Source organism: Drosophila nasuta, chromosome 3 (assembly GCF_023558535.2).
Source record: "Drosophila nasuta strain 15112-1781.00 chromosome 3, ASM2355853v1, whole genome shotgun sequence".
Taxonomy (NCBI): domain Eukaryota; kingdom Metazoa; phylum Arthropoda; class Insecta; order Diptera; family Drosophilidae; genus Drosophila; species Drosophila nasuta.
In genome coordinates, this window is record NC_083457.1 from 36,985,111 (window position 1) to 36,998,254 (window position 13,144).

Sequence of the window (13,144 nt, forward strand, 5' to 3'; positions counted from 1 at the left end):
TGGAAGAGTCGACGACGACGACGACGGAGATGGCGACGACATCATAAATTACGAAAATCAACTTTGTGCCAAAGGGAGACGCGCGCGTCCAGTGGAGGCAAATGCTACAAGTCGCGCCGACTAAAATGTTTGTAAGATCTGCGCGCAAAAGCATTGACCGGCAACTGGCAAGTCGAACTCCAACTCGGGGCAACATATTCGGCTTGAGTGCATTTGCTTGTCAATAAAAAAAAGGTTCCGGTCAAAAAAACACAACCAAAAACACAAAAAACAGACAGAAAAATAAAAAACGAACGCTACAAAAATTAAAAAGGCAAATCATCTTAAACTGAAGCCTGAAACTATGGATGGTATGTGAAAAGAGCTTGTTCGCTGACAAGTCTTCAATTATTTGCAGTATACTTTATTTTTTGCGCTTAATTAATTAGCGCAGAATCTTTGAGGCTTATCGTGCATTTAATTATTAATTAGCAAAATTAAGAAACGATTACCCAAAGCAGTTGGCAAAGACTTCAGGTAAAGAGAGAGAGACTGCAAAGAATTGAAGCAGCAGAAGCAGCAGCACACGACTTGGAAGGCATAACAAAATTCTGTTAGTCACGCATGCTAATCTTCGTGTTGTCGCAAAACTTGCAACCGTTGCAAGCAGCAGCAACATCGAAGACGGCGACCAAGACGACGACGACGACAACGTTGTCTGGCAACTGCGGTGGCCCTGCGACTTGGTCATGAGAAGCTGAATCTTTGGATCCTCCTCTTCACCTGCCGCACTCCTTGGCTTATCGATGCGCAACCCAGCTGCATTGTTGGTGGGGCCGCCGAAAACAAATGATTATTGTGGAGCCTATTTAAGGCTAATCGTGTACCATCTGGAGACGATTCTTGAGTCTCTTCTCTGTGCCACTCGTGTTGGTCTAGCTGCTCTTCGTGATTGTTTCGCTGTGTAATATCCTGAGCAGAAAACTCTTCGATTTATGGCAATTTTTTGGGTCAATTAGATGGACCACCAAAAAGAATATTGCAAGTACAGCATTTAACAAATATGCTGACCATTATCGGATAAGCTTCTGGATCATTTACTTAAACATGTCACTTCACATTAATCTGAACTGGGGGCCTGGCAACAGGTAGAGGCGCGAGAGCCCCTCGAATCAGGGCCACACACAGCGTTCCCAGTGGCTGAGAAAGAGAGGACAGAATGACTGAATGACTGACGCGAACTGACTTGGTAGTTGGCTACCACACAAAATCGAGATTATCATAAATAATATGGAGTAACAGTTCCAGCCCTAGGATGCCCATTTGTTGCACGTACCGCGCCGTTTTTACTTTTTTTCTCAGAAAGGATGAGGTCACAGTCACAGTCGAGAGTCAGAGTCACAGTCACAGTCCCAGTTGACCATTATCTGCTGCTTAAGTTGGGCCAGGAAAACAGAGGGCCCCAAAGTCAGTGAGCGCGAGAGACGCTGTCTTAATGACGTCTAATTTGTCATCGTTGAGGAACTAATTTTTTAGCTTGCTGATATGGACCCAATAGAGCGCTACCTGTCTTGAACACGACGCCGTGTCCACCATACGACGCAAGATTTCTGCGTAAGTTACGAAACTTGCCCACGACAAAAAAAAAAAAAAACGAAGCGATAACTATCGCACACAAACCGAGCGAGCGAGAGAGTGAGAGAGAGATGAAGATGGAGTGCTCAGGCGGGGCGGGTTATTTACATATATTTCCCGGAATAATATATGTATTTAATGTATTCGTTAAAGGGAAACCTCAAAACTCAACTCAACTCGACGGGCGATAAGATAAAGCTGTCTTCGCTTCCAACCCAAAAAATATATATACTCGTATACTCAGATATACAAAAGATTCGCTGTAAAATTTAAATAACTCTGTTGCGAAAGGGCTTTTGGGTGAGATACTTATTTTTGAGAAATCTAACTTGAATCTAAACCAAAAACAGCAGCAAACCAAGTAGTAGAGGTTCCCCCTGTTTTTTGATGATCTTAGATTGTGGCATTTCAACGAAATTGAAATTAAACATGACTATATTCCCATAAACTAGTTTATTAGACATTAACTACACGCAATAAACGTCATTTGTCACTCTCAATGAATTTATATGAATGTGTTGACCAAATGTGGAAATGCTCAACCGTTTAATTAAGAAATGTCCGAATTATTAGTCGGAAAGTGAATACGTTACAAACTTTTTGTTGGGTTCTTTTGAATGTGAACTAAATCTTGATATGAACTTAATACGCAAATAAGAGTGGAGAATGCTGAACACCTTTTTTTTGTGTTAACTTCTGTATTTATCTTAACTTTTAGAGCGAAAGCAAGTAAACAATAATACACTTGTTAATGTGTGGTTTTCTTTATTCTGAGATTCCATTACATTCCTAATGATATTAATCTATTTTATTAAGAAGTTTCAATAATAAATTTACGAAATCGATAATAACTTCACTCTTACTCAAAATTAAAGAAAAAAAGTAATAAAGAAACATTTATTATATCAAATGAATTACGCCAAATATGATTTCCGTTTTTTCACATTTTTGTAGTATAAATATATGCTATTTATTCGAAATTCTCTGTTTAAGATAAATATTCTTTAAGTTTCTTTATGACTTTGATTTTTGTGTGCTTTATGCGTTTTAGTGAATTTATTTTGTACACTTTAATGATTTACTAATAATATAAATTATTTCAATGCCAAATATTTCAAAATACATAATTTAATTAAGCGCTTGAGTAACTTTGCTGAAATCAATTAATTTATTTGCGATTGCAACTCAACGTGTTCAGTTTGAAGACTAGAATTTTTCAATTATAAGCCATAAACATTGCTAAAACCATAAAAATATCACATAAATAGCTAATATCCATTCAAGCTGTTCGCGTTGTATGGCAGCTTGTCGATATAATCTTTAATTGTGCACAGAATCAATTCCTCTTGTGAATCATGCTGATGTCTGGGCATCATCATAACCATTGAGGCATTGAGCAAGACATGCAACCAGTTCAAAGTGGCAAATGTGGCAACAGATCGCAATGATTTCTGCATACTATATCTGCGAATGGTGGGCAGGTGGTTTGAGAGGAGCTCAAGGAGGAGAAGGAGAGCGAGAGATCGCAGTGTTGTAGTTGTGCAGTAAATGTAACAAGACGCATGTCTTGGAAGTTGAACATATCCGGCGCCTAAAAGAAGCTGCTCTCGCTTCACTTGACTGCGGTCTGCGGGCCTAGCGCCAACTGATTCTTAGCCAGCAGGATGAGAAGTTTGTAGTAGGAGTTGGAGTGGAAGGATGAGGAGTGGGAGAAGAGGAATCGAAGCTGCATGTCTGTTGGCCGTATTAATAATTTTGTGCCGTTTGTTCGTTGATTTAGGGTGCATTTAAAGCGTGAACGACTGCATTAATAATTTCGCTTGCAATTTTATTGTGCATAAATTTCATTAATTTATAATTTTTGTTTGATTTTGACTGGGACTAACATCCAACCCGCTGCTTCTGCGGTCTGCAGCATGCAGCATGTTGCGCCAATGTGTTGTTTTTGTGCTCTTGTGTGCTCTGTGTGCTTGTGGCTGCGCTTCGCTGACTTGGGGCATAAATTATTTTGCCGTAGTTTTGGCAGGCGCCCGTTGACCGCGCACTGTGCTGCAAACACTGCGTAGATTTTGCGATTGCGCACGAGAGAAGAAGAAGAAGCACAAGCAGAGGAAGATGAACAGATGAAGCTGAAGATGAAGACGAAGACGAAGTGAGGGCTTATCCATGCCATCCAGTCGTCCTCCACATTCACATCCAAGTCTCTTTGCATCGACTTTGACTTCATCTTCGTTTTGGGCATGAATCTCTGACCGCGACGGCTCACAACTGTATCTACACAGAGAGAAAAGTCTCTAATTAAAGTCAGGCATAAAATCACTTTCTAAATTATATGTTCTTGAATTTTGATGCATTTTTTAACCGAATGCTCACAAACCAACTCAATAGGATTGATTTTCGTAAATAAAAGTAAGCTCAAATACACCTCAATAATTTCATAAAATTAAACATAATAATCTAGAAACTAGAACCTCGAAGACAAATTTGATTGATAAAATGCTAATAAATGTATCATAAATTGAAATAATAGACCAGTGGGAATGATAGGATTGTAGATAATTCAATCCTGATCTACATATAAAACGAAGACAATAAATTTGAAATATTGAATATAAAAATATTTATTATAATTGAAGATTGTATAGTAGAATAAAATTCCAGAGAAAAATAAAATAACTAGATAAACTTAGGCCTTCAGATTGACCTAAAATACTTCAGAAAAAGATAACGCAATAAGAATTCAATTATTAATTTGCATAAAAATTAATCAAAACTCGTATGAAATTAAAAACAAATCAAGAAATTCGATCATATAAGAAATCTTTACGAAATGTATAAACAATTATTATATATTTACTTAAAGAAATTCCAAAAGTTTAGTTTATAGAATCCATATTTATGTCTTAGCAATCTATTACATTATACATAAAAACAATATATAAACCTCATCTCATGATGAGATTTAGATTGTCAAGTTTTATAAAATCTTCTCAGGTTGTCTTTAAATTTTAATAAGCAAAACTTTTGCTATAGATACATCATTTCTCCCAGTGTACGTATATATGTATAAGTGCGAGTATATCTATATATGTATATCAGGGTCCATGCTTCATTGAGAAACTTATGCGCTTGTTGTCGCTGACTGAGGCTGAAGCTGATGCTGATGCTGGTTGTAGCTGTAGCTAAGGCTGTGGCTGTTGCTGTGGCTGCTTGTGGAACCACTGAGAGAGGTCCTGCAGCTGTGCCCGGCATGTCGCCTGCCAATGTCTTCAGTTTGTGCCCGCGCAGTTAATTATAAAAGCTTGGACATTTTCGCTTCGCATCGCCTCGACGCGACTCCGACTTGGACTCCACTCGAGTCGACTCGACTCGGTTTGTTTTCATTTCCAGATGCAGATTACATTATGATTTATGCAAAATAGTAAATGCGTCTGATGGCAACATGCGCCAGTCGCCTCACTCCGAGTCGTAGTTGTTGTTGCTGTTGTTGTTGTTGTGATGGTGTTTGCCCAGCTTTGTGTACTTGTTGCACAACAAAATGCACAAAACTGTTAACTTGGTTTAGAGAATAGGCATCGCTCTTTGAAAGTACGCCTACAAGCTGCTGTAGATAGCAAGAGAAAATCTATAGCCAAGAACAAGTGCTTTGCGTCCAACTGCGACCAGTTATTCTAAGACCCTAATTTCATTTATCGCCCCTTAAAACCCAATCGTAAAGCAAGGATTGAGGCCTTTAAATCCGTCCGCGGATCACAACTGGACCTCTTGTGGAGTTTGGTTTTTTTGTTTCCCTGACGCAAATTCGTCGCACGGTCCGGCAATAAATCAGCAGGGCCATGAAGAGAGCTCGTAAAAGTGCTTAAATTAATCATGCCGTACGTGTATTTGTTATTCAGCTCGTAAGGTTTTATGGTTGCCATAACCGCGGGGCATCCATATGCGCAACAGGTTGCCACCGCCACCGCTGCAGCAACAGCAACCGTAGCCTACTGCAGGCCACGACTGTGTTTTGTTTTCTAGGCGCCAGCAACAGTAACGACAACAACAACAACCACAAAGCGAGCAATATATCAAATCGTAAACTTAACTGTGTAATATTCGCAGGTATTTTGCATAACGAGAGTTCTTTGTCATCGCAACACAAAACTGAAAACAAACCAACGAATATTATCGCATGTGTAATACGCTCAAAGGCAGGCAACACTGGCAAGTGTGTGTGTGTGTGGGGGCAACTCTGGTCAGGCAAGACAAGCAAGGGGTAAATTGCTAAAATGAAATTGCATCGTTATTACATGTTTGAGGGTAACGCAAATTAAATTCCATATGGAAAAAGCAATCTTGCCCAGAGCCACCACATGTATTTATTTTACTATACTATAATATATAGTGTATAAACATAGCTGGTCAGCACAGCACTCTTGATGACCACAATTCTGCAGTACGTGACAAAGTGCAGCAAATATCGAGGAAGACAAGATGTTTGGCGCGAGTTTGCCCAAGAAATTCTATCGCCAAGCAACTGAAAGCGAGAGAGTGAGAGCGAGATTGCTTTTACAATCGTTTTTAAATTAGTTTAGTGGCATTTAACTTAATCGCCTACAAGGGAGCTAAAATTGTCAGAGGAACGCTCTTAAACTTGGTCGAACTGAAAGTCTTAGGTTACTCTCGGGTTCCTCCATTCAAAATTGGACAGACGTGATTCGATTTTAAAGAAGCTGCCAGCAGCCGTGGCCGACAAGTGCTTTTCCCTTAATAGGCTATTCCGTTTCGTACTTGTGAGATATTCATCCACACATACGAACAGCAAATTGAGTTGTGCATCCCGAAAAAGAAAACAAAACACAAAAACAACAAACAAACTACAAAAACGGCGACTGACTCCCAACGATGACATCCAATAAAGAGACCATCGTGATATCATTTGAAGGCAACAATGGGATCTTTAACTGGTAGCACGATAGAGCTGACAAATATAGAGTGCATCATATAAAATGTTAAAAGTGAGAATATAGTAGAAGTATTCCATCGTTTTCTCAGTTTAATTTGTTTTAAACATTTGCTTATCTTGAACTTATTCAACGTTTTCCTAAGCAACCTTTCGATAGCCAAATATCGCTTCGTTTTGCTCAGCACTATATTGCTCGTTGATTCTTTTGCATAAATCTTAATGCCGCCTCCTGTGATAGTAATGCTTGTAATTAAATTGCGACACAGGCCAGCAGAGTCAGCCATCCAGCAAGTCGACTCAGCCAGCCAATGGTAGCAAATGGCGCCAGCAGATAGATCCGCGAGACAAACAACGATCCCCCACATACAAATATAAATACGAGAGTATACCATAGTAAGTACACTCGCACGCTGTAGCGAGTGAACCATATTGCCACAGCGATGAGATGTGGCCACAATGCTGGGTCCAGGGTGCAGGGGGCAGGATGCAGGAAGCTGGTGCAATTCATGACAGAGCAATGGGGACACGACCTGCGCCGTTGTCCCAAAGTACGGGGCACGTTTCTCAATGAAATTCCAGAGCGATCCTCCAGCCACAGCCGCTTCTGTGTGTTCCTATGTTGTCTGGGCAGCCATCAAAATATCAGCGAGAGAACAACTGAAGCAGTAACGAAAGCTGCTGACGAGTATGCTCGACTGTAATATACAGGGTAGATAACAACATACTGAAGTGTAATCAAATCAATAGCATATTTGTTCTTATAAATATATGTTTATAAACTGACTTTAAATTAGCAATATTATTGTTTCTTGAAAATAACCGTGTTTGTTAGATCTTATAGAATTTAAAAGTAATTCAATATAACATACTATTAAACACTTGTTCTCGTTTACTACCAATTCAAATATTTTAACAAATGAAAAAGCTTGCTTAAAAGACGCAATAGTTAAGCAAAATACAATAGTAAGTTACATTAGAAATACTTCTGTAAGAAACTTTCCAGTTTAATTTATCCTAGGAAATATTAAACATGTGTTCAATAGGCGTGAGTGCTTGCAAAGTTTTTACAAAAAATTGTTAAATTGTTTTTGGAGAAAAACTAAAAATCTTGCAATTTCTTTAAAAACTTCAATTTTAATTTCAAAATATTCCAATTCTAGAAAAATCTATTCTATGAGTTTCTCCAGCAGATATTCGAATGTCTATATTATGTGGGGCTATATTATGCTTCATAGAGTTGTTTATAGCAATTCACTTATAGATAATGCACTTCTATCCTTCTGGATGGCGGGTATTAAAAACGAAGCTCCCGCAACTTGGGCGGCTGCAGCTACTGCGACGACGGCGGCGACACGAACCGAGCTCCGAGCTCAGTCGCCAGTGGCAGCGACAGCGGCATCAGCGCCACCAGCCAGAAGTTAATTAATTCTGCATGAAATTTAAGGTTTTTGTGACCAGCCGCCCAGCTACGGCTACTAGTGCGCATATATGGCAAGTCATTGTCGTCGTCGACTGGCGGTTCTGCACGTACAGCTTTTGACTCTCCGACTGCATCCGTATCTGTATCTCAGTATCTGTATCGCAGTGTGTGAGAGAGAGGAAAGCGAGTAGAGTAGAGGAAGAGAAGGGGTGGAGGGAGGAGAGCGGAGAGCGGAGGCTATACCAATGTGAACTAATCAACGGGCAGCAATCTGGCAAACCCAAGGAAAGCAACTGGAACCGCACCTCATCAGCTTGCCAAATCAAGTCATTAAGCCTCAGCCGGAGTGCCAAATGGAGCAAATAACGCTGCAACTAGGCCGAATGTGCGTCCTGGGAGTTCACAGATGGCCCAGTGCAAAAAAAATCTCTCAATTAGTCAGACAATTAAATCAGCAATCGATGCCAAATGAATCCGATTTTCATTCATTTATTTCTCATACGTCAAATAACTTTTGCGTTGCCTGCGTTTCATTTTAATCGATGCCCAACACGATGCTCTCGCAGCAACAACAAGAACAACAACAAACTTCATTGTGGACATTGGCGACTTGTGCGGTTAGTGTCTAAGCATATTAATTAGGATTTAACATACGTAATGACGGCACTAATTATGTCATTTATGCCCATTTATTTAGAAATAGCATTAACAGCATTCCTCTTTGGCATTTTAGTAATATATTCTCTGAAAGATTATTGAATTGCGACAAGTTTCTACTACAAGTAGAATACTTCTTTTCTACTTAAAATCTTTGTCTAATTTTAAGGTTAAATACCGTTTACGTTATTTTATCTGCCACTCATTTTATTCTATTCATAATTATAATATATTGGATTCTTAAAATAATATTCTATTCATTATTTTAATAAATCATTTAGCCAATTACTAATAATTACTTTTGTTATTTATTTTCAGGACCCAGCTACGGTAAGTCGACATACCACTAAATTTTGAATAGTATCTGTAAGTAAAATAGTCAAAAATTAAACGTGGTAAATGATAAACTTAATGTTTGTGTTCTAAAATGAATTATTCTGAACATAGAAGGTAACAAGTTAAAGTGAAATGAATACTATCCGACTATACGCATATAAAATAGATTAATTAAATTATTTTTAATCTAAACAAAATTTTCTTGCATAATTGATCATTAAAAGAATTTTAAACTGATGGTTGAGCCTTATATCAATTAATGAGGAATATACCAACAATTATGAAAATAAAAATTATGAAATCGTTGACCAAAAAATCCAGGACAATTGCATACATTACAACCAATAAGGGAAATTTTAACAAAAGTAGTAATCCTTCCATAATTTTATTGCACACAAAATTGACCATTAAAGACAAATATTTTGACTGCTTTCGAGTGCTGTAATAAAATGCTGTTAACAGCGTGAAAGGGCATAATTTGAATGCGCATAAATTGGCCATAAAGACGTGATCCCCAAACCGATCTCAATGCTGATCCTGCAAACAATGTGTGCCTTTTATTGTTCACAATAAGTTTTGCGACAGGTCATATAAGTGCATGAACTGTTAAATGTCGCCGACGGGGACTAAAAGCCAAAGGCAAATGCATATATAAAAGAATGAAACAATAATTTAAGTTAACAACTTAATAACAAAACAAAAACACGTCACCTCAACGCGACGATCACCTGTTGTTGATCTACTGAGGAAAGGATAAAAACTAAAAAAAAGAAAAAGAAATGAATGGAAACAACCCTTGTCGTCATCGGATTCCACCTGTCTGCAAGTTTATCGATTGCCCCATTGACAAATGAGACACGTTGCCGTTGGGAAACCAATTAAAAGATGGATCGCATAATGCCAAAAAAAAGAAATTGAAATGAATCATGTGCAGTCCAGGACACTGGCTGTTTTAATGGGTGTTAACCAATTGCGGCAATTGGAGTTACGACTTCTACTGCTGTTGTAAATCATGATACATCATTTCTAAACTGAGGATTATCGCGGCAAGGAATAATCCATTTTTCTGCCACGTCAGCAAAGCATGTTGTCAGCAAATTCTATGTCGAGCCTGAAGAGCCGACTCCGGCTAATTAGGAGGCAACTCCCCATGAAGTCCGAGCACCTGCCGATGTCGATGTCGAAGCGACGTCGAACACTCAACGAACGCACTTCTCTATAGCCAACTCACTGGCTCTGGGTATCATTAATAATTCGGAGGGCAAGGGAAACGGTTAGCGGACTTATTCATTCAGTCGAACGCATAATAACCACGATTAAAGCAAACAAGGCTCATTGTCGGTTAAATGACAAGTTTTGACAACTTGTGAAACGACAAGTGGTCAGTGGTCTGGCTTGCTACGAACACAACAAAAACAACAACAACAACACAAACACTCAGTCCATTGTCCATTTGGTTTTTGAACGCGCCACGAACCGAAGACATGCGAGCAAACATTGTGGGGATAAAGGGACTTAGGGTGAAGGGCATTGGGAAAGGGACTGCCGCGACCCAGTTAAATTAATAATCCGCATAATTGGAGAACTTAACTCGCCAGGGAAAACAGAGCCAGAGAGAGATGAAAAGAGCATACAGAACTGAGCATGGTGGCGACAAAAAGAGCGTTATTTGCTTTGCGCTTAATATATCATTTAGATTGTTTTCTACCGATAAACAAAAAAAAGAAAACGCAGCGAGGACTTTTGTGTGTGCCTGTCATTATTATTGTTTTTATATTTTTATCGTAGCTGTTGATTATTTCTTTTTGCTTGTTTAGTTTGTTAACGTTCACGTTCACATTCACGTTACAGTGGGGTGCGTAAGCAAGTTAACATACTACTGTGAGGTCAAGGCAATATATACATATATAACTAGTATAATGTCTAATCAATTTGGTTAATCATCTCCAGGCCATAAAGAGAAAATAATTGTTTACTGTTTCACATTCATGTTAAATGCGCTTGTCTCTATTACTCTGGGAACTTACACACGTTTCCTGATAGAACTCGTGTATCAGATTTCGGATTTTACTAGGCAATTAGAACACAAGCTTGATTTACCTTAATCGAGGATACTTTAGTGCCTATTTTGGAAAGTATATAGTTTGGTTTATTAACATGGAAAATTTGTGATATTCCGAATCTGATAAACGAGTCCTTAAAGTGTCATTTGGTAAAAACTGATGTTTTGACTAAAGCTGAAGGTCTCTGGAAGGACACAGGCTTTCAGCAGGGTAAGCTATAATTGAATTCAGTTGAGTTGGATCAGAGGATAAGCAATTTTGAGTTTTTGAAAAGCAGACAACAGAGTAAAAGATCCACAATATATATAAAATAAAAAATGAATAAATATTAAAACTTTTTTAAAATAAGTTATAGAAGTTATCAATAAACAATTTTTGTAACATCTAATTTCTTCCCATATGTATATCAAAATGAAATATCTTTTGAATTCTATTCTATATATTTGTATTTTATTTCTCTACATAAGATTTTTTATAATCTTTCACAATCAGAAAATTGTTCAGGATTTATATCAAACAAATTTATATTCGTGTTATAAATGTATTTTATAAATTTTGTTCCTACTTTTAACTAAAGGTCGACTCTAATTTACATCTACTATTTTTCTTGTTTCTCCCACCCAAAACACATTTAATTGGATCGCCACATCAACCGATTACTATGGAAACTAGGGTGTAAGTACATGTATTTAAAATTACTTTAATAAGTAGTTGCATTTGAAGGGAAAAACAAACAAAAATTAAATAAACATTAAGGTCTAGATCACTCAAATCGGAAGCGGAAAGACAGGCCAAAGAGAGAGAAATCGTCGAGTGTCCAAACTCTCTGGTCGAGTGATAAATGAATTTCACAAACAATTGACACCTACTAAAATGTCTTTTTAAAGAATAAAACCATTCAGTTTGACGATCAGCAGACACTCAGGCAAGCATGGAACTGAACGTCCCGGGTTCAACCTTAATTACAACCAGCAAAATACTTGTTAAACATGACAATTTTCATGTGCCGGCGATCGATCAAAACGACAGCTTCTGGATAGCAGCAGTAGCAATGTCAGTGGCAGTGGCAGTTGCTTTAAAAGATTCCAGTCCACACACAGTCTGCTGGTCTGCCAACTCTGAATAGCAAACTTCGTGTCTTATCAACGTAATATCGAATTTCGATCAAAACGCCTTCGAGCGACTTTTTCCTCTTTTTGAAAACAAAAAAAAAACGGCACTCGCAGGCGCTCGACTTTTTGGCGCGCTGCAGTGCATCCAGCAAAACTGAACCGATCTTGTTTTGGTTGTTGCCTCTGTTGCCAGCCCACATTCCTTGCTCACATGACCCTCATTATCATAGTTGGCACCATTAGGGGACAATAATTTTGCTCACTGTTCCAATTTTCAAGTCCTACGACGATCATCACTGAGACATTGACAGTAGGATGTGCTCACTATACAAGTGCATCTGCCAGGATCGGACAGCGTAATTGGCGTTGAGTCTCTTGCCAATGTGTTATTAAATTGTTAAAGCGAAATGGCAGCTAACTTCAGAGCTATATTTAGCACTTAATGTGGAGAAAAAGGCTGATAAAGCTTAACTAGATCCACAATAATTACGTTTGTTTTTCCCTACAAATTAAACTAATTAATGGAGTGTTTTCACATACATTGGCATTATGAAATTTAAATATTTTTTTCCTTTCTTTTCACATGTTTTGCACACTCTTTGTGGACGTTGCGCAGTATGTAAGTATTGAATATACATTTCAATTTCAATTTTTAAATGATAAGTTAATAGGGTACTGATCATCGTCTGAAGAATCTAAGATTCTAAATGAGAGACCCATAAATAGTACTTGAACTATTAACATATACTTTAACTTAAGCTCTAGACAATCGAGAGTCATATGCTTTGATATTAGTATGGGGGTATTATTCTCTTCTCTGGTTGTTAAACATGCAAAGGGTAATTAAATCTAGATATATTTTTAACCCTTTTGTCACCAAATTAATTCGAAAGATGTTTAAATATACCAACAAATATTACACCAAGAAAAACAAAATATACCAAAAGCTATATTTCATATATTGGCGTACTAATACCTTGAAAATATACTGTAG

At 38.0% G+C, this 13,144-nt stretch overlaps 1 protein-coding gene across 1 annotated transcript in view; it reads left to right on the forward strand.

The window, feature by feature from the left end:
- LOC132788904 (uncharacterized) overlaps window positions 1–9,049 on the forward strand; it is a 29,586-nt gene extending 20,537 nt beyond the window's left edge. Inside the window, exon 4 of the mRNA XM_060796574.1 lies at window positions 8,958–9,049. Within this exon, the coding sequence (XP_060652557.1) occupies window positions 8,958–8,996 (39 nt within the window). The 3' untranslated portion in view covers window positions 8,997–9,049. The remainder of the gene's footprint in view (window positions 1–8,957) is intronic.
- The last annotated feature ends 4,095 nt before the right edge of the window (window positions 9,050–13,144 follow it).